The sequence below is a fragment of the Rhipicephalus microplus genome, chromosome 10, assembly GCF_043290135.1.
Source record: "Rhipicephalus microplus isolate Deutch F79 chromosome 10, USDA_Rmic, whole genome shotgun sequence".
Lineage (NCBI taxonomy): Eukaryota > Metazoa > Arthropoda > Arachnida > Ixodida > Ixodidae > Rhipicephalus > Rhipicephalus microplus.
This window is the reverse complement of record NC_134709.1, coordinates 3,634,961-3,657,494: the sequence shown is the minus strand read 5'-3', so window position 1 is coordinate 3,657,494 and position 22,534 is coordinate 3,634,961. Positions and strand designations below refer to the sequence as shown.

At 44.9% G+C, this 22,534-nt stretch overlaps 1 protein-coding gene across 1 annotated transcript in view; it reads left to right on the top strand.

Moving 5' to 3' along the window:
• alpha-PheRS (phenylalanine--tRNA ligase alpha subunit) overlaps positions 1 to 22,261 on the top strand; it is a 40,122-nt gene extending 17,861 nt beyond the window's left edge. Inside the window, exons 4-6 of the mRNA XM_037432578.2 lie at positions 335 to 488; positions 13,867 to 14,416; positions 21,997 to 22,261. Coding sequence (XP_037288475.2) covers positions 335 to 488; positions 13,867 to 14,416; positions 21,997 to 22,102 — 810 coding nt within the window. The 3' untranslated portion in view covers positions 22,103 to 22,261. The remainder of the gene's footprint in view (positions 1 to 334; positions 489 to 13,866; positions 14,417 to 21,996) is intronic.
• Positions 22,262 to 22,534: the final 273 nt, after the last annotated feature.

Sequence of the window (22,534 nt, the reverse complement as noted above, 5' to 3'; positions counted from 1 at the left end):
CGAGTACTGTGGCAAGATGGATTGAATGAGCGTGGGATAGATTAACGCCAGAAAATTTTAGAAGTGCTCTGTTCATAGCTGCACGCTAGCATACGTTCATATGAAACGTTGTGGGGAGAAAATTGGTTCGTAACAACCGTACTTCATTACACTGCAGACTAATAAGCCTCGGCCGGGACCACAGCAAAATTCATACGACCGCGAAATACTTACGAGCCGTGATTGTACCACCAAAGCTCTGCTGTATGTACTGTTACAGTGCAAATTAGTTGTGAGTGTAGCCACTCTGTGAGCTGCTTGCAGTGCACCTAAATTGAAGGTCTTGCTTGTGCAGGTGCGCTCTGAGGTGCGACAGGTCTTTTTGGAAATGGGCTTCACGGAGATGTCAACAGCTCGCTATGTAGAGAATGCCTTTTGGAACTTTGACGCCCTCTTCCAGCCACAGCAACACCCAGCGAGAGACGCCCATGACACCTTCTTCCTCAAGGGTACGTACTGGTCGCGTGGTTGCTAAGGGGTGCTCATATTCGAGCACTTTGAATATGGATCATTCCACGCCAAACATTGCGCTCGACCCTCTTGTGTTGGATGGTATAAAATTGTGTATGTTTATATCAGCGTACTACTTGTCCATGAAAAATAATTTAGTGGCAAAATTTTTTCTTTTTGTCTATGACAGTGAATTTAATCTTGCTGGAGTGGGTGAAAGCTAGGTTGCGAGAAAATACTCTGAAAAGTACAGTACGGAACACCTTGAATACTTGCCATTTGCTACCCATTGACGACCACTACTATGTCTCACGATGGGCTTTGTGCTGAAGCAGTTCTGCAATTCTGCGCGCAATGTGAGTATTTTTGAGAATTCTACAAATATCACAGACACATTAGGACTATATCACATGGTTGGATAGTTGGCAATAAGCGTGTCAAAAAAGTGTTGGCGTCGATGACCGAGTAGTTTCAAAGTGGAAGGGTGGCAAACATTGAAAAATGCGTGAGATGCCCCACGTTCAGGCACATGTAGAGTGGTGATGCAATTCAAGTAAAAATGCACGCTTGGTCTTTTTTGGAAGAGTAAACAGAGAGATTTATTTTTGAAAGTTTATTCGGAGTGATTTTTGTTTTAGACGTATGTTGAGCGTTCGCGGTGCTGTGCCTGGGTTTCAGGCCTGTAAGTTCTTTTCACTGCATCGCTACACTTCCTTGTGGCAAAGGAAGTATGTGGCGCCCATGCGGGTGGCAAGATCATGTGTTGCTGTGAGTTTTCTCGTTTTGAGCTTTGGCTTTCCCCAGTGCCACTGTCTAAGTGTGAGGGAAAAAAAAAAGATGATTCGTTGAAAATATAATGTGCCTAACAGGCACCACTTGTAGTTTTTTTTATGGGCAGCTCATTTGAGTGTGACTAATGCTTCACTAGTGTGTGACGCTCGTATCTTTGCTCCAGTTATCATGTCGGCGAGCAAGCACATCAGGTGAGTATCGTTGCAAATTTTACATGGTCAGCTTGTACAACGAAAACCAAAAGCGATAAATATCTAAAAGGAACTTATCTTTACACCCCTTGAGCTTTTTACCTGGACAGAGAAAAATATCAAACATATATTTGTGTTCTGGGTGCAAGAGAGAAGGGTTGAAAAAAAGAAAGTTAATTCCTCAGCAGGATTTGAGTCTACAATCTACCTCAAAGATACCCGCACGCTTTACGTTTTCGTGCTATGGTAACTGAGGACGGTTAATGCCGGGCTCGCTTCCTGCTTAGCAACACAGCCATTTCAAGTGGCGGAGACTTATAAGTCGGCAGTGGAAGTAATAACTCCAACCTCCGCACGGATTGAAAACTTGGCACACCACCCAATTTCTGTGTTTGTTGTGTGTGCAAATGTAGTGACGTGGCAGAGAAATAGTGCTCAGCTCTGGCTACTAACCAGTACACGCTTTAGTGCCCTTCCAAAACCTTCTGCAAACCATATACACTGTTTGTTAGTTTTCAGCAATGTGAAAACTCGCAGTAGCACCTTGCCACCCGCCTGGGTGCTGCATACTTCCTTTGCCACAAGGAAGTGTGGTAGCGCAGTGAAGAGGACTTATGGGCCTGAAACCCAGACACGACGGTGCAAACCTTCAACATAAATTTGCGTTTCTCACCTTTAATTAATCTTTCAAAAATAAATCTCCTCTGTTTCCTCTTTCAAACGATACCAAGCGTGAATTTTTACTTGAACCACATCACCACTCTACATGTGCCTAAACATGGAGCATCTTGCATTTTTACAGAAAAAGCTGTTATGAAATCGGAGCATAGGTCACGTGTGGTGCTGTAGTTGTCCGCCGCCGCCGGTGTCCATAACAAGTATTGCAAGAAATAAGAAAAAACTCGGTAAATAAAACGCCAAGGACCCAATAGAATTCGAACCCGGGTTTGCTGCGTGCCAGCCGCACGGCGCAATAATCCTTGAGGAGGTGAAACTGCACTCCCTCGGGTTCCCTTAAAAAGTTACGAAATTGAGCACAGCACTTACTCTGTCGTGAAACTGCTCTAGCAGAAGAGGAAAAACGCGCGTCGCTCTCACCACACTCTCGTTCTAGGCCACTCCGCTCCAATTCGTCGTACGGGCTAACGTTGGTCCATACCTCACCTGCATCTAGGTGTGCTTCTGTGCGTCCTCGCCAGCTCCAAATTTTAATGCGACAACATTAGAGCTTGTTTCGCAGAAAGGTCTTCGTCGCTGGTTGGGAAGGAAAAATATGTGTTTTCTGGGACCGTGAAATTGAGAAAGATGCAAATGTCTTTGCTTCCAGGTAGGAATCGCACCCACGCCTTCTTCATGGCGGCAGCTGTTTCACGACAGAGCTACAACACTGCTGGAAGCTGCTTTGAAAGGGAAAAAACTGTATAAATAGCATGCAGTGTCACGCAATGTGTCTATGTGTCATGTAATATGGTGTGGCAGAATCACCGTCCGAGAAGTGCTTCTCACAAACATAGTCACGAAGCGTGAGCACGGGATTTTTCCTAGGTATGGCACGAGTCCACACTTCCTCCAACCTCACCTGGTCACTAGGAGCTTTGGATGTACAGTAGAATCTCGTGATGATATGATCACGGCTGATACAAAATTCCAGGTGATGCGAATTTTTCTGTGATCCCGACCAAGGCCCATTAATTTACTATGTGCTAGAGTACAGTTGTTACGAACTGATTTTTTACCCGAGTTGTTTGATACGAATAAACGCCACCCCCACTGACGGCCGCGAAAGCAAGCAGCGTCCACGCACGCACTGAAATGCATGCTGCGCCGCCAGTTTGGCACGTTGTCAGTGCCGCCTGCGAGCGGCGGGCGACAGACTCAAAGATCTGCGCGCTCTCGAACGCCGGAGTGTGTCTTTTGCTTTCTCTTGAAGGCTCCAGATGGCGCTGGCGACGGTGGAGACACAAATCCCATCTAATCTTTGTTTTGCTTGGTGGTGGGTGCTCTCTGGTGCGGACACGTGGTTACTGTAGTGCGGAGGCTGTCGACAGTCTTGCCCAGTCGAGCACACGTATGTGCTTTGTTGTGCCTTATTGCAGAGTCTCGGCAAGCCATGTCTCACAAGAGGAAGGCTCTCTCCTTTAAGAAGAAACTGGACACTCTTTGAAAGGTCGATGAGGATCCGAAAAGAAAACGCACGGAGTTGGCTAAGGAGCTAGGCCTCGCTACGTCGACATTGAGCATAATTGTTGGACAGCGGGACACAATAATGAAAAATGTGCTTTCATTCAGTGCCAATGCGAAGCGAGCGAAGACAGCCCAACTTGTGAAACTTGAAGAATCTTTATTGATCTGGTTCAAGGAAGTTACTGCAGCCGGTGTGAACATTGATGGCAAAGTTTTGCGTAGAAAAGCCGACGAAATCGCACTTGCTCTGCACATCGACGTATTCCAGGCCTCAGGGTGGTGGCTGCACCGTTTCAAGACGAGACACTGTCTCGTGTACAAAAGCATCTGCAGGGAAGCCAAGAAGGCTGACGAGACCGTTGTTAGCGACTGGCTCGCGAAGCTGGAGTCTCTTATCTCGTGGTATGAGCCTCGTGATGTTTTTAATGCAGATAAGGCAGGCCTGTTTTTTAATCTTCAACCCGAGAAGAGCCTTTGCTTAAATGGTGAAGCGTGCCTAGGAGGCAAAATAAACAAAGAAAGAATAATGGTTTTTCTGTGCTGTAACGCCAACGGGTCGGAAAAACTGAAGTTGACCATAGTTGAATAATTTCAGAAGCCTCGGTGTTTCAAGAGCGAGAGCCATTTGCCATGCGTCTATCACGCAGAAAAAAAAGCGTGCATGACGGCGGCCCTGTTCGAAGAATTTCTGTCTCTCCTTGACAGAAGAATGGCCTGTAAGAATCTGAAGATTGTTCAGATTCTTGACCAGTGCGCCACCCACCCGAAGCAAGTGAAGCTTCAAAACGTCAAGCTGGTTTTTCTGCCCGGAAACACGGCGACGCACTTGCAACCGCTTTACGCTGGCATTATAAAAAAATGTCAAACATCATTTCAAGAGCCCTCTTGTGCGCCGCCTCCTTGCCAAAATCAACAGAAAAGACGAAGGTGGCCTGCGAATAGGCCTTTTGGACGCCATTCATATTATCTCAATGGCTTGGGATAGAGTAACGCTGACTACCATTGCGAACTGCTGTGGTAAATGCGGCTTCTTTAGGATTCCTGAAGAGGTGCCTGAGGCCCTTTCAGAGTCGGAGGAGACCATTGAGGGTTGGGAATGCCTTGATGCCGGGTGTTCGGCTGATGACCTTTGCACGGCGGATGACAATTTTGCCACTTGTGGTGCGCGCACGGTGGAAGATATTGTCAACGAGGTCACGTGTGAGGTTGCCGATTCCAGCGACGATGACAAGGAAATGGACGAGTGCAACGGCGAAGGACCACCACCGGCAGCTGAAACTCTGCACGCCCTCGGTGTCCTGAGGCATGCTATGGCTGCTGAAGGAATCAATGATGACATGTGCACGCGTTTTTACGAATTCCAGAAAAGTCTGCTGAGTGACTTTACAAAAAAAAAAATGAAGCAGAGAAGCAGAAAGACATCAGAGATTTTTTCTCTAAGAAAATTTTTTTTCGAGTGCCTGCGGAAAATGAGTTTGCCTCCGACTCGGTGTTAATTGAGCTAGTTTTGCATGTGTTCCGATGATACGAATTTCGGCTATTACGAATATTTTTTGTGACCCCACGAGATTCGTATCATCGAGATTCTACTGTAATACCTTCTCTTTGCAGGACGCATAACTACTGTTACAGTTTGGCACAGCAAATTTCCGCGCCATCCTGAAAAAACATTGCTCGATTTCTGCAAAGTGCTCTCCTTTGTGGCGATGTGACAAGCGTGCGCAAAGAGTCAGCGCCGCTGGCGCAGCGCACTGAAGTCACTGAGAGCGCTGAAGAGAGAGAGAAAGCCGGCATATAGCGAATAGATTCTCGACATCACGTGGGGAACTTTCCCTTTCGAGGCCATCCCGAATGCAAGCCCACAACATGCCATCGAGGAGCAAGAAGCACGTGCACGCGGCAGACGTCGTCTGCTCCAGGCCATTACTAGCAGCTTGTTTCAGGCACTTTGCGATCATAATTCAAACAGTGTCAGTTAGTAACTGCCAGTGAAATATTTGTCACATCTAGTTATTCATGTTAAACACAAATTTTTCATAACTTTTGCAGTATACGAGGCACTATCACGATTTTCATGAGTTGCGCCCATAGAAGTGCATGTAAAAGATGGCAACACGCTGAAAGTGTCATCTGCCGAGCTTTGGCGCAAACCACATAGCTCCATGATGCTATCGCATTGCCCTCGCGCACTGGCGTAGCCTGCGAGTTTCTCCTCCTCAAATACTTCTTTCTCTGTGGCCAGCTCTGCACTGAGCCACGCCAGTTATTGGAACTCGTTTCGAAACTCACCTTAGGCAGGCTTGATGTCGGGAAAGGAATTGCATTTCTATGAGTGATAAAGCGTTTTAGGACATGAAAGGAACAGCCAGGCGTCACACATTGCGTATAGTTTAACGAGTAGGTTATCCAATGCTCCAACCCATTAAAAAGCTCGTTCTTGATCTTCGGTTAACTGTGGTGCATACCCACTTCAGGCATAATTCTTCATCGTTGTCAGCCACTGCATTAAAAAATTGGACAAAAATCCTAGCAAGTGTGTAGTGGGTTCCACACTTCTCCAAAAAATGATGGATGGCATAGTGAATGCAGCCTACTTCACAAAATTGATTATTTATGGTGTAGTCAGTACCGAGCAAGCATTCTTGTAGCAGTTACCCAAAGGTTGTTTAGAAAAGGCTCTGAAAGGCCCCTTTTCCAGCTTTTGCGGTGGCTGTGCTGCACATTTCGCACAGGCTTGGCGGTGTTCTCAGTGTTTGCACATCTTCCAGTTCGAAACTACTCGTTCATCAACTTCAATACTTTTTTTGACATTCTTATTGCTAACTTTCCAACCATGTGATATAGTCCTATTGTGTCTGTAATATTCGTAAAATTTTCAAAAATATTCTCATTGCACGTAAAGTGGTAGAACTTCTTCAGCACAATCATGAGACATAGTAGTGTTCATCAATGGGTGATAATCAGATAGTGCCATACCTTTTCAAGCACATGGCAGGTATTTAACGTGCTCTGTTAAATATTGTGCTTTTTGAAGAACCTTTTCGCAACCTAGGTTTCACCCGCTGTAGCAAAATAATATCACTGTAATAACACAAAAAGCTTTTTTTCCAAAAATTAGTTTGTGAGGTCATATAGTGTGCTGATATGAATGCCCACAATTTTTTACAATACAATTAGAGAAAGTCGAGTGCAATGTTTGGGATGTTTGGCGTGGAATGTAATATTCCCTTATGTAATGTTCCAGTTGGGCTTTTAAAAAAGGTAATGAAATGAAACGAAATGAATGACTCTTATCACAGTATTCGGATTCATGTAGAAATCAACTGAAACTATTCAAAATTTTCAAGTATTCGACATGGACGAATACTTGAAATATTGGCCTAGTGTGCGACCCATGACTGGGCAGGGAACCGCACCTGTACGACTTTCAGAGCGGGTGTTTGTGCGCTTTCATCTCACTTGTTGGCCTGCCATCGTGTAGGAACCACCATCATGGTAAAACTCAACAAAGAATTACAATCGAACCCCGCTACAACGAAACTGAGGGGCGCGGGAAAAATTTCGTCGAAGTGAGAATTTCGTAGTGAAATCGAAAACAATATAGCTGATTTGAGCTATACAAAGCAAAACAAAGGAACGTTTAATCTCAAAATTCAAAAACTTTTCTACCAGCAGCGTCACGACAGGATTTTCACCAATGCATAGCGAGGCCATAGTGAAAAGCACGCTGAAACAACGCCTAAAACCGCTTTCGTGAACGAACCAAACAGTTGCATTATTACGTTAACACCAGCAGGTGTCCACCGACAAAAATATACGACAACACCGAGATGGAGGCAGGGTATCGTGGAGCGGCGACTTTTGCATTATTCTGTGACATTCTTATCATCCATCACTCGCGGCTAGCTGATTTTGTTGATAATCCGGACAAACAGCCACTCTCATTAGTTACCACATGGGCCAGGCCCGAACAAAATGATAAGCATTGACGTCGGAAAAGGCATCGTTTTGCGGTTGCACCAAGAAGCTGCGAGCTGTTGCTGTTCATGCTGTTGCTGTTGCTGTTCATGCACACTGTTCTTCATTCACTGCTAGTGCAATATTTTTGACGCCGAATCTTCGTGTTTTGGGCAAACTTTCTGCGACAACATACCAAACGGCAAGTTAGGCATAATCGGCGATGGTTGCGTTTCAATCGGTAGTGGTCTTGTGAATCCAAGTGGTGGTTGTGCACCCATGAAATCGAATGGTTGGCGTCTCTCAATGCATCAAATTCTGGGCATAATTCGACAGTTTCTATGTAATGCGCATAATTAAGGTGGTCTAGCAGTCGGCAAATTTCCGCAATAGTGCTTTCATTTGTTAAACACCTTTCCCCCCCCCCCCCCTTTTGGGTTCATTTCATTGGAAACGTGTGTCTTTGGGCGTTAAATTCTTTTACCATACAGAAATTTAAATGTTAGCAAGCACGCATCGCACGTTTCGATTTTCGGACACGCGAAGCTGCATGTTCAACATGTTTTGTGCAAGTGCGGCCCTTGAAAAAGGTTGTTTTGATTATAGTGCAGTACTGCTTATAGTGTGGATATTCGCGACTCCCGCAACTTGCGCTTTAAGCGGTTTATACAGTATAGTGAATTTTAATCCGTAACATATATTGCCTTTTATCGCTTTCATTTTGTTAAAAGTCAGCTGCTGCTACTATTCAGAACTGTTTCCACTTCTTTTCAACAAGAAGAAGATAATATTTGCACACTCCTTGTTTCAATTTTTAAAAAAGTATTGTGCGTGTTCTTTGGATGAAACAAATATGCACCATTTTTCTAACAATAATATCGTAATATTAATATGTTGTTTATTTCAGCATGTTACATGTCAAGAGATGATCCGGCTAAAGGCGGATTAACTGTCTGACAATGCCCTATCACCCAAGCACTGTTCGGACATAAAAATGGTTTCGAACATATATAAATTGAACAACTCAGTGGAAAGCAGAAGCACATAGAGAAAAGAACAACATGACACAATGCTATCGGGAATAGTTCATGATATACAGAAAATAATTTAAACAAGTGTACTATTTTTTAATACAAATGTCGTACGCCACATAACGCTTGAAGCCCTGCTTGTACTATGAGGGCACACAGGACAAAAAGTAAGATTTAACGGCAAGCTTAAACACAGATTTTGACATGGCTTCATTCACCTAATTTAGAACTTGTGGATGTTGATGAGAACTTGCGGATGATGATGAAGCTGAAGTTCGAAGTGGCTGTATCTTAAGCTTTGTTGCTTACGTGTGGTTAATACATGTGTGATAATGTTGATTTATCTTTTTGCATTTCACTGTGTATATATGTAGCAAGTCTTAGGTTATATAGCTGATCAATTTTTAAGATCTCATTTTTAAGAAGATTGGTGTGGTGTGGTCAAGCCATCTGAGGTTTTCTATGTGTTGGACAGCTTGCTTTTGAAGGACTGTCAGCTTACCTAAGTTGGTTTTGCTTGTGGTGCCCCAGATTACTAAGCAGTAATATAGCTGAGAATGTATCATCAAATAATACAGCCGACGTTTTAGCCAAGTCAGAACCTGATGCCGTATTTCAGAAAACATTCCATTAGATTTAAAAATGCTAGTATGTTATTTGTTTTTTTTATGAGTCCAGTCGAAATGTTGTTCGAATAATACTCCCAGAAATTTAAATACCGATACACGGTCAATAACACAAGCATCAAAAGAAAGGGAAATTTCCGCGTCGTCAGGTTTGTTCCGTGGTTTGAAAACAATGTATTTAGTTTTAGACAAATTTACCTGAAGTTGGTTGAGAGATAATCAAATCAGCAGTTCATGCAACTAATGATTGGCCCCTGTTTCCAAGTGAACTAAATTTTTATCAGAGAAAAATAAGCTAGTATCGTCAGCACAGATGACCATTTTAGGCATATGGGGTATGTTCACAATACCGTTAATATAAATGATGAAAAATAGGGGACCCGAAATGGACCCCTGCGGTACGCCACACTTTATTTCCTTCAACTCTGAGCATATGCTTTTATGGCTCACAAATTTAAATCTGCCTGAAAAGTAACTATTAATAAAATTGAAAACAGTGCCTCTGATTCCATATAAAGGTAGCTTTTGAAATAAAATGTGATGCTTTATTGAATCAAAAGCTGTTTTGAAATCAAGCAAAACTCCAACAGTGTACAGTTTATTTTTGAAATTGTAATACGTAATACAGTCCAGCCCGTGTATAACGGCCTGAGCATGACGCAGCATTTGTTCGCTGTATCCTGAAGTTTGTAGTACATGAAACACAGCTTTAAACACTTGCTAGTGACAACGAAAAGGTTTTTTCGCGAAAAAAGTTAATAATGCACATGTCTCGCAGAGCACAAATGATGTTCTCGAGTTTATTTAAAGCGGCAGCATGCTCTTTGCTGAGACCCTTGGCGGCAGTGCCTGAGGCTAATAATGTAGCCACTTGCTACATGCATGCTTGGGGGCACTGGTTGTCAAGTTTTGTCGTCGTTATCATCTGATTCCTTCAAATTATCTTGCCGTGCACTTCATTCACAATGCTCTTATCCGTGCATGGTCTGCATTGTTACAAATTGTGTCGAAGACAAAGAACGGCGTTATCATCATTGGGGAAGTCGATCACTGTTAGAAATAAAAGAGGAGGTCAACGGGTCGGCTTCGCCATAAGCACGACGGCTCGTCCTTTCCTCAACAGGCATCATCATCAGCCATGATGAAATCATCCCAGCAGATGTCCTGCCTTCCCATGGCGGAGTCGACATCCCACTGCTACAAATCTACGCCGGAGTGGTCCTGTTGGGGTGCTTCAGGCTCGGCATCGGGTCTGACTTCGACGAAGTCGGCCTCGCGAAAAAAATTTCGCACACGTGTAGTCGTCACCTCAGCCCACGGAGCCTTCGTTATCTCCACAGCTGAATACAGGCACTTTCGAAGTGACAAATTGGCTGCCAGGCGGTCAACTGCTACGAGCCAGCTCTTCACAATGCAGCACCTGTTATGTCTTGAACGCACGGATCACGCTCAAGCCAAGAGGTTGCGCTTTCGACGTTGTGTTGAGTGGAAAAAAAAAAGGTGTAGAAGGCCTTCCGTCCGCCTTCCTGACCACACACGCACACCAACATCGAACAAGACGCGCATGCGCAACATACAAGCCAGGATGTCGGGAACTGCTCCGAGCGTGTTTTTAGCCAGAAAAAGAAACTGTTGAATTTGAGTCAGCGTGGCTGGAGTCGTAGAGCAGTGCAGACGGGCAAAGAGTCGCAATAGAGTGAAGAGAGGGGAGCATAAGGCAGGAAGACAACCTTGAAAATCGATTCAAGCGTGAAGAAGGCTGGTCGGGAAGCTGGCTCGCATACGTGGTTCTTGACGAAGGGATAAAGCCACCTAATTTCTGTCTGCCTGGTTGGTGACACAGCGCATTGCCTTGTAGGGCAAGGGATAAGGGGAATAAAAATAATAGTAGCGAGGTAAAGAAGAGGGAGCATTTATCGCACAGGAATGACAGAAAGAAGAGATACGGGGGACACGGTCAAAGAAGTCTGAGGACGGGGCACCCCTCAGCGGGAGATATGCAGCGTCAGGAGATATCGGACGGCGAGCCGATCGACGAGAGCTACGTCGGCATCCAAGATCGCGGACGACACAACCATTTGGCACGAAATCCAGCAAGCGAGTCCTCTTGTGCAACTCACCTGCAGAAAAGTTTGTGAGAGAGGTCTGCCTGAGCAGAGGTAAAAAAACAGAATTGTGATGTTGGTAGACTTGCATAGCCCCGCCGATTTCAATAACTTGTGATAGGTTTTGTGAAATAGCCGTTTTTCATGCTTCCGAAAGCATGCAGACGGTATGCTGAGTAGAGTGCAAAGTGAGCAAGAAGAGCTCTTAAGCACAGAACAAATCTCGAATATTGAAAGTCGGTGGGGTTACAAGTGCACTCAATACGACACTGATCCAGACAAGACACGGACGCTGACGATCGGGTACAGTCAGCAATGTCTGCAGAATGGTCTGGTCATTCTTAACTGGGGAGGGCAACGATGGTGTAACCAACAAATGAAAGCTCAGACTACTCAGCCAACCGTTCTTCGAATGATCGGTGGCAGTGTGAAAACATGGGCCTTGTCTGGCAATATAGGGTGCTCAGAGTAGGAGGGGTACACTCTCGCTGGTTCCTTGGACGTATGGGACCGGTACACGTTTCGGAGGTCTGCCAGTTAATGCTGATTGGGGTTTTCGTATCCTCTGTTACTCTGTGTGGCAGATGGTGGCTCGAACGAAGTTTTTTCATTCTCAGTTTTATACCCTACCAGACAAACATCTGTTGAATGTTTATATACGCATCTTAGGCCTTCGAGGAAAAAGGCTTTGCTAGTAAACAAATGTTTTAAATGAAGCACATGCACAGTAAACCATGATGCTTCTCAACTGATATAGAAAGGTTTGTGCTGAAGACATGTAGCAAAGGAGTACTTGGCAATTCACAATTTTTTTAAAACGGTTTAATCAGCAATAAATGGCCAATAAACTTGTGGACCTTACACCGCTGCTTTTTGTTCATTGGGTGCAGTTAGGGTTTAAAAACGCTTAAAAAAATTTTTAAATGTTGTAAAATAATGTCTTATCCTAATGTGTGGTGTCGCATAGCCCAGATTCATATATCTGACTACTTCTTGATAATTCAAACAAAATTTAGATGTTCCTTTGAGTTTGAAATAATGAGAGTCGACTGAATAAACTCAACGAGATGGCACTGCATGTCGGGCATTTGTGTTGCATACAGTGCTTGGAAATGCTGTTTCCTACAAAATGTCAACTTTTTAATTCTCTCAAACTTTTCTGTGGTTTATATTTACCCTGCATATGTGACGGTACTACTAAAGGGTCTCAAATGAAGTTGTAATCACTTTTATGCACTATCTGTGTTGTAAATTGCAGTTAGCAGCTGTCCTACTTAATTAAATTTATAGCAAATAACATTATAATTGGTACAAAAAATTAAGTTTCACCGGTTTTCTTTTCTTTCTTTGTTTATCCAAAACACATTTTTTCTCTTCTTTTTAACACTAGAGAGCGATATTAAAAAGCTTCATACAAATTGATCTGGAATTCTCTTCTTGGGACTGAAGAAGATAATGTCTTGCTATCTTTATGTTTTTTATTTTTAATGTGTTCAGGTCCGGCCCACAGAGACGGATGGCTACGCTCGGCTTTTGTTTGTAACCTTGTTTCAGCTGTCTGAAACCGTTTTGTCAAAGTCGCGTGCAGGATGCGGACAGCTGAGCTTGTTCCTGAGCTTGCACAACGACCCAGTGATAAGGCTGGAATGTTTCGAGGCGTAATGTATGAAGGATGGCACATCCGAGCGATAATAAGATTATTGATGGCTGACACTGTTCGCTACTATCAATCTACAGCATGTATTGCTCGTCAATGGATGTGTCATTTTCAGGGCACAGGTTTGCCCAAATGAAAAGTTTAGTCTTGAAAACATCGTGACCCCATTACAATATCTCGTACAGCCATTATTCTTATGAAAAGGAGTGTGTGGCAAATAGCCTCATGCCGCACATGTAGTGTGGGGCAAAGTGAAATGAGGGAGCGGTGTCATTTAATCTATTGCTTGCACCCCTTCTCTCAGTTTTTTTTTTATCTGTGTTGATGTGGCAGACTAAATGGTGATACTAGCAACAATTCTTATCAAAAGAAGTCATTGTTTGCTACAGTGTCCCAACAAAAGATAGATATTACCACCCGCACTTAGTGGGTCGACGGCAAGAGCGGCCCTCAATCTGAAGGTAAAAAGAAGATCACGTGCTTCTTGTCTGCTCGAGAGCCAGCCACGACTGACGCATCGTCCTGGAGCTAGCTACTCAGTGGTTTAATAAATTCCCCCAGTACTATTGAATCATCGTGACAATATGAAGAAGAAAGCATGAAATGAGGACTTATTTTTGACAGGACGGCATGCAGTGAGAGGAACGACACCATTCTTTTCTCTTATTATAATATTTCGCCAATGTGCTATACCACACGTTTGAAATGAAGCTATCTTTCACGCACTCCTGTGTGTTTTTTTTTTTTAAGTAACGGTTCTGCCTATTGTTTCCATATTGCCTGCTTCTTGTAAGAAATATTCAAATCATTCCAGCTTATGACTTGTCCTCGCAGAACCCCGCGAGTGCCAACGGCTGCCTCAGCCATCGTATGTGGAGGCTGTCAAGCTGGTGCACTCAGTTGGCGGCCATGGGTCGCAGGGCTATCAGAGTCCGTGGCTAGAAAGTGAAGCTCGCAAGAATCTTCTGCGCACGCACACCACGGCTGTGAGTGCGCGAATGCTCTACGCGCTCGCTCAACGGCAGCCCTTCACGCCCTGCAAGCTCTTCAGTATCGACCGGGTCTTCCGCAATGAAACTCTCGACGCCACGCACCTGGCCGAGTTCTGCCAAGTTGAGGGCCTAGTGGCTGACCGAGGCTTGACCCTGGGTCACCTGCAGGCGCTGATTGGCGGGTTTTTTGCACAGCTGGGTATGGAGCGGGTGCGTTTCAAGCCGGCTTACAACCCATACACAGAGCCGTCTATGGAGATTTTTGCCTTCCACCCTGGCCTCGATCGATGGGTCGAGGTGGGGAACTCTGGCCTGTTCCGGCCGGAGATGCTGCAACCCATGGGGCTGCCACAGGACGTTCGTTGCATTGCATGGGGGCTTTCCCTCGAGAGGTAAGATTCTTCTACGAAAAGCTTGCATGCTTGAGCGCATGTAGAGTCAACGAGTCGTAACAGAAAGACCCTCTGATAGAAAAAATTACTACCTTTTAAGTGAGGAGCACTTTAGTAGGCCAGGCTGTCGTATGCTGTTATCGCTTGGTGTACCGCTTGCATAACCGCCTGCAGTATTGGTTGCGAGATCGAGCAGAGTGGTCGCTTGGCGGCAACTGGCCGAAACGGTGAAGTGTGGAGTGCTCCTTGCGTCGTCTGCTAGCCACGTTGTGTTACTATGTGCGTGTGCATGTTCTCAAAGTGTGGTTTGTCTGGTCATGTCAGTGCGAGTGTAACTGTTTCTACGTATGCCTAAAACGACCTACAAAAGCATTCGGTCTTGCTCAGCTGCTAATGCATTGTAATGATAATAAGATCGGTTAGTAAAACTTTCCAGAGTCTTGTTTATTGTCATCCTACCCTCTATTCATCAGAATACCGTATTTACTCGATTCTACCGCGCCCTCGATTGTAACGCACACCCGATTTCCACCGCGAAAAAAAAAAAAAAAAACGTAAGACATCGATTGCAACGCGCACCCATTTTTTTTTTGCTGGCCCGCACGATCACACCACTCGAAAAAACGATTCCTTTCGGGATTGTCTTCCATTTAAATATGAGGTACGGGCGAAGCTTGTGCCCATCTGACGTGTAACAGAGCATTGCCGTCACTGTAGTTTTACCGTGGACCGATGTCAGCACGCGAACTTGCTTCGCCCCCTTCTTCTCGACAGTTGTGGTGCCAGGCATGTCGAAGTAAAGAGGCGTCTGATCGGCATTCCAGATTTGCCCAAGCAGGTAGCCGTTGTTGCGCCGCAAGTTTAGGACGAACCTCTGAAAACTGTAAAGCTTTTCATCGTACTTCTCCGCAAAAGTTTTCGCATATGCATGTTCCCCTTCGGAGGGAAGAGCCTTTCCTCTTCATATAGTTAATTAGCCAGCACCTGCTCGCTTTAAACAGGCTCCGCATTAGACTTTTTTCTAAGACTAATTGCATAGCCCGCACTTGGAGCAGTTCTGTCGTCATGGGCCGCTGTGCCACTCGCTCCTCAAGCACGTACTCGCGGAGCAGCTCTTCAATTTGCGGAAACCGACCCTGCTGTGGTTCACTGAAGCCTTTGCGTGAAGCTTTGCTGTCCACAATCTTCTGCTTTTTGTTTCCGCCGGTCCCGCACGCACGTTTCGAGAAGGACCACGATGCGGCCCGATTTCCGTCCGTTTCTGCACACGCGATGACTTTTCTTTTAAAAGCGGCATCGTGGTGCACTCGAGTTTTTGGAGTCGGCCCTTCCAAGTCGTCGATGCTAATGCACTACTAGATGACGAACTTCTCAGCACACGTACGAAGTGCCGCACATGGTAAACACATAGGCAGAAATAGCCGACACACCATGCCAACGCACGTAGGGGGCGGCCATTTTGGATTTGCGATGGCAATAGATTGACCGTAATTTTTTTGTTCGTACTCGATTCTAACGCGCATGCGATTTATGAACTCGCTTAACCGGAAAAAAGGTGCGCGTTAAATTCGAGTAATTACGGTAATATCAGAATGGGTGCTGCTTTCCGTTTTGAGCACGTCGCAAAATGCTCTTGGCATCATCTCAAACATGAGGACTATTTAATGGTGTGTGAATGCAGTGTTTTATAACGACTCTGTTGTAAAAGAAAGAAAAAACTCTATGCCATGCACTTGCACGCTGTTTGTAGGTGTACAACAACGGCACTGTAGTTTATTCATCATGCGAAAGAGCCTTAGTTTTGTTTATCTGGCCGTGGTACCACTAAATATAAATATTACTACCACATAAACTGTGAGACTTTGGTACTTAAACAGTACTTAAAACTGAGTTATTGTGCACAACCGTGTGCTTAGATTTAAGAACGCTTTGAAGTGCCCAGACGTTGAAAATTAATTCAGACGGCATGCCTTATATATGATGTCACATAATTTCAATGAAAATTTCAAGTTTTTTACATTGTTTTCAGCATTTGTGTGGAATTTTAGTGACTGACGGGAAGGCAGTGGTAATTCTTGTTTGAAAAAAAAAAAAAATACATGGTTGTCCCATTTACCAGGCCTAAATTTGTTGTTGCGCCGTCATGCACGTAGTCCATCTATTTATTTATTTATTTCTGTACCTTCAGGGCTCGAAGGCGTTACAAAAGGGAGTGGGTAAGAGTATACATAATGAGGAAAATAAGAGTGAACAAAGAAAAATGCTGCTGAGAGTAAACATCGCATTCAACAGCAGCCTTAAAAGCAGTGACATCGGTCGATTGGGCAATAGAGGAGGGTGGGTGGTTCTATTCGTTCGAGGTAATAATGGGAATAGAGGAATCGTGAAAGAACTTGGTATGTGAAAAAGGAATGTGTACTTTGTGGGGATGGTCGAATCTATATGACAAGTACTGCGCTTTGGAAAGATTTAGTTGTGGATTGTGGTAAATTTTATAAAAAAGAACAAGACGGGACACATGATGAAAGGCTTCTGCTGAACTCTTATATAAGATTTTTATTGGTGCATGAACATGTGCGTACAGTGATAAACGCAGTGTAGCGCAAAACGCCGTCAGCCACTAAGCTTTCCTGACTAAAACTTATCGACTGTCCCACATTTCGTGGTGAACAGAATAAGAGAAAAAAAATTATATGCGTATAAGGTGCGAACGGTGGTACTGAACGAATCGCGCAGATATGCATGCTTTCTACGATCTTGTTTCTCTCTCTTTTGTAGTATGCGCATGACAAAGATGTAAATAAGTAGTTTAGTCACGCTACACCAGTGCGTTGCAGGCGGAACTCTTGCTAACCATGAACAAACAACATAGCAAAGCATGATTTAGTGCGAAAGCGTGAAGAGAGTCGCTTAGGGCGAGCATCTATCCCTATGAAAGGCAGAATGCGCTTTTCTCACGGGTAATAGTGAAGTTTCATAGGCGTGGTTCACTTATTCACTAGAGAAGAGCGTAGATATTAGCAGTAGACTGTAGTCAACGCATTTTATCTGCCGACAATTGCCTCGGAACACATGCAACGAAGCACCGCCAGAGCGCCCCTGCGTGTATTTGTATACGCGCTGCCGACCGCCTATCCGCACTTTCGCGGGACGATGCTGCCCCCTATAGCCCAATCTTGTCGCGAATAGCCAACTGTAGCATATTGTAACAACTGGCACGAAGCAATATTGAGCATGCACTTGTACCAAAGAAAAGCATCCTTCCTCTTGTTCCTGGAGCACCTTGATGATAATAACCCCTTTATAAGAGACATGCACTGGGCAGCAATTCTTGTCTTTTAAATGAGATGTCCGTTATAAGCAGGGTACCCTGCTTAGATTTTCTCATCAACCAGTGTTTTACTGTGGGCACACTGGTGCCTCTTATACACATTTGTCGTCTCTGTCGTCTTGTGTTCTGCCGCTGCATGCTTGCATTAATCTGAGACGCCACCTCTGTTGGTGCAATAATCTTTTGTGATGTTCCTGCCATCATAGAGCTGGTGAGAAAGGAGACGTATGCAAGGCATTTTAATTCAGCTCGATGCTGATGAAATGTTTTAAGGGACCTTAATAATAATTAACTCGTTGTGTACCCTTTGCAGTTTTTGGGAATCCAATGCGAGATTAATTAGTGATTTTCTGCGTTGATAGGACCATAAGTAAAGGGGCGAACTTGGTTATGTAGTGTATTACCGTAAACACAACTAGCCGCCCAGTAGCATTATGCGCATTTGGTGCGATCAAGCTAAGACGTTTGTTGGTTGACCCTTATTAAACTGAAGCAGCCCACCATGGAAGATTGGCCATGAAATGGGTGTCCCTATTTATTAAATGAATTCGGGCATAATCTCAAAATGTTTAGCAACCGATCGTTTTCGAAATAACTGTTAGCTTAATTCACAAAAAAAGGACTGATGTTGTTGAAGAATGAGTTTCAGCGAGCTAACCTTAGAACAGGTGGATAGCAAAATCGCCGCTCACACAAAGGATTGTGCACTACGGCACCCATCTGCATCGACTTCCGGTTCAGAGTGTTGTGCTGCCGCACCGGAATTCTTGTCAGTGCCGCCGCTTTCTGCGTGTTGCACTTTTCCCACAAATTTAGAGTGCTATGCAGTTTAGAATAATAACAAATGTTGTCACTATGAGACAGTTATAATCATGCGAGCGGTCAAGTCTTCATTAAAGTGGCTTGCACATTTGAACACGTTTGTTTTATTTGCAGCAAAGGGTGTTTTCGCGCTTGTTTTGTCACATACAAAGATTTTTCTGCGCGTCATAGCCTCATGAAATATCTGCCCATTATTTTCATGCGGCTCACTCGTAAAATTATTTACTTTTGTGTTGCAAAGGTACAAAGCCAGGTTCGATACAGTGAATGGCGATATGTTTCTTACAGAAAAACTGAAATGCATGCTTGGAGCTTTCTGGCTTTTTTTATGCCTTTCTTTCTCCCTTTACATGAGATGTCATTCTCACTCAAACATTGTGCTTCAATGCACTGCATGTGAAATATCTACACTCAACCTACATAACACAGCCTATCGGCACTTCAGGCTTCTGACATAACAGAGATGCCATTCCATGCTACTCGTTGCTTCAAAAGCGACTTCAATCGTTTTACGTCCCACGATACCAATAATATAGAGCGGCTGTTTTGTCCTGTGGGCTTTTTATGCACTCAGGTGTTTCCGTGGATATTACGGACAGTTGGTGATGCAAAATATACAATGCAAATACATTATATTGTCGTACTTGATTGGGTAGAGTACACGTACTTATGTGGTCATCCTACGTATGTTAACATTTGGGAGCACGTGCCCATATGTGCGAGTGGTTGGTGTTTGTGCTCGAAAATACTAAATTGAGGTGGATCTGCAGAACATTACACCATGTTTCTAAGAATAACCGCATGCTGCGATCAAAACTCGCCTCTTACCGTTCTTCCTGTTTTCCCATTTTCACTGCTCGCTTCATTCTCTGATATGCCCCAAATATTATCTATTGATTCGCAAAAAGGATTGATGAACACGATCATTGAACAAGTGGACACAAAACTCATCACAAAAGCACATTTTCTTCCCCAATTATACTACACCTTGAAGCAGCGAAGGGATAGACTTGGAACTAGAAGTACCATAGCAGACGACACACTGTTTTGCTGTCCACCTATTCAATTCCTTCCGCCTCGCGTGGTAAATAGGATATGGCATTGCAAACGCTCGTGTGGCTAAAACACAGTGATGTAGCCCCAAAGAAAAGTACCACCGAAGTGATAAATTGAATCCCATCCTTCGCAGCAGTTTATCCACAAGTGTTCATCCTAACAATCTGCATGTTAGGATGAAGTAGCAGAACTACAGGGTGGAAAACGAAGCGTTGAAAATGCTCTAGCGATGGATGTACATTTCAGTGTCGTTTCGAAAAGCAACATAAACAACGCAAGAGGCTGTAGTGAATGGGAGAGACTGATGGTGGCTGAAGTGACCACGCCGTCATCGCCGGTACTTTACAAGGCAAAGGGAAAAATGAAACGGGGCTGCGCCGTCCTCTCTGGCCGAAATCGTCATGCGTTCTCTTTCTTGCCCGCGCCCCAATTAAGGCTAGTTCACACCGACGGCGGGGCAGCCAAAGCGGTGACGCAGCAATGCGGAAAACGGGAAAAAACTTCCTCTCCAGGGGCGGCAAAAGCAGGAGAAAAACCAGGCGGCAAAGGCATTTGCTCTCCGAGCAATTTTTCGCTGCCTGCCGAGGCTTGCCGCTTTGCCACAGCCAATTAGAACGCCACACAGCAAAGGCGTGGAGGCGGCGCGGGTGTAAGCGTGCACAAAAATGCGGAATGCCCACCTACTCTGCCTCGCGGCAATCCATAGGCGGCAGGCGGTCTGAACAGGGGCATGCACTGGCTGCCTCGCCGCTTCGAAAAGCTTGCTTGCCCGCTTTGCCGCGCCGCCTTTAGTGTGAATGAACTATTAAGCTCTTAGCATGAGCTGTGCGAGCTGCGAGATAAATACTGTGATCGTGATGAGCGATGATGATGCCGCGACAATTTCAAGCAAAGCACTTCACGAGACTGGGCGGCTGAAAATCGTCATGGCACGATGCCGCAATCTACGAGCATGCCACCTGGCCACTCACCATGATTTTCACGGCGAGTGGCTATGGAGCCATCGATATTTCTAAGCGATCTGAGTATTTTGCAATTACGCGGGTACTAGGCATGCACCAGTAGTATTCTGTGTGAAAGAATGCAGCTTACTGCGACAGTTATGAAGCAAGTATCTTGCATTGCCCATTCGACGCATGCATTTAGCCGTCGGTACTGATGATGGGCAGCAAGGCACTCACTAACGTGGAAAGCGTGGCCGCTCTCGTGCAGGTTTTCCCATTTATTTATGGTGGCACATGCGGAAGAATGTCTCGCTACGATATTTTCAAATCCCACTTGAAGCACGCACTAATGCGCTGGCCACGGGCGCTTGTTCCACCATAGCTTTCAAAGCAGTGAGGCACTGCTCTCTGCTAAGACTCTCTACGTTGTGCGCCAGCTGCACCACAAGTGGCGCTGTGCGCCGCTTACAAGGTGCCCCCTATAGGTCCCAATCAGAGTGTTTGCGACTCGTACGTGTCATGAGTAAGAGAGCATGATGCATTTGCCGGCACTGGAATGCGGCACATGTGGGCAAGACCCCGATGGTGGGCATACGCGCCATGTTCACATACAAGATTGGTCAGAAAAAGGCCCGTGGCACATGACCCGAGCTGTGATTGAAAATAACGGAAGATAAGCTGTCACTGCGCTGTGGAGCTTCGAACTGCAAAGGTCTGGAAGGTCAGCATCGCTACAGCGACGAAATCAGTAGCTGCCCGGTTCTGAAGGATGTAGGCGTGAGGAACCCGGAAAGTGGCCGTTGATCTCCGAAGACTCGAGTGAGGCTGCTCAGACTTGCTGCAGCCGGTTACAGCAGTTCCTGGGTGGACTACAGCTCATCTGCTTCAAGCTAGAATGAAGTGGTCCATACCAGTCATAGGAGTGCGTCATCAATGAGGCCATGGACGAGTTTGGCATGACTAAGTGGGCCGAAGATGGCGAATAAGACCAGGACACTGGCAATGCAGGCGAGTGGATTGCCAAGCCAATGCGTGCCGATGACAGCAAGGTGGTGCCACTTTGCTGTAGTTCCGGAAGTGGTATCGGAACAGTACGAATATTCTACTATTGTGGGAGCGCATGAGAGTAGCCACGGAGACGCCCTCTTTAATAGAGACAGATTATGGCTAAGGATAAGACTTGACTTGGATCAGTGTTATTTACGGTATCGCCGTATTTTTGATCACTGTGTGCATGTTTCTTTTTTGAGTCAAGTATGAAGTTAGATTACTGTTTGCGATTTTGTTGTTTGCCGTGTCGCCTCCGACCCGTGCTTCTCTCACAACTCCATCCACAACAAGCGCTCCCGAGATAAATTAGTGACAGTACAATAGAGCAATTATAATTTGTATAATGAAATTTTACAGAGATCACTTTGTTTATGCAGGCCAACCATGATCAAGTGTGGATTAAACAACATCCGAGACCTTGTAGGACCCCGTGTTGACCTGGACATGGTGTACAGCAGCCCACTGTGCAGATTTGTGCACTGACCACCATAAGTGTCAAGAAGAGCCAACAATTTCCAGACGGTGTACTCAGCACAGTTGCTGGTTGGAACTTAGCCTTGGAAAGCTATTTGAAGACGTTTTATTTAGCACCAATGAGTCATGGTTTTGGTGGAATTGCATAAAAGAGGTCGATATTTTTCATGCCTTTGTGCTTTGGTGCTTACTCGCTTGTACTTGGCTACAACTTATTTTGACAGTGGAGCGAAGACTTCGGAAGTGAGGCTTCCACAAGTAGTACGGCCGATTTTGGTTTTACTCTCTCACATCATTAATGCAGTTACAAAATTATATGCAGGAGAAATGCTAATACGAATTACATTTTGATTGTTCAGTGTACATTTTAGTGGCATATTAAGAGTACATTTTTCTTGGAGAACCAGGCAAGCGTGTTTGCAGCTAAGAACTATACATCAT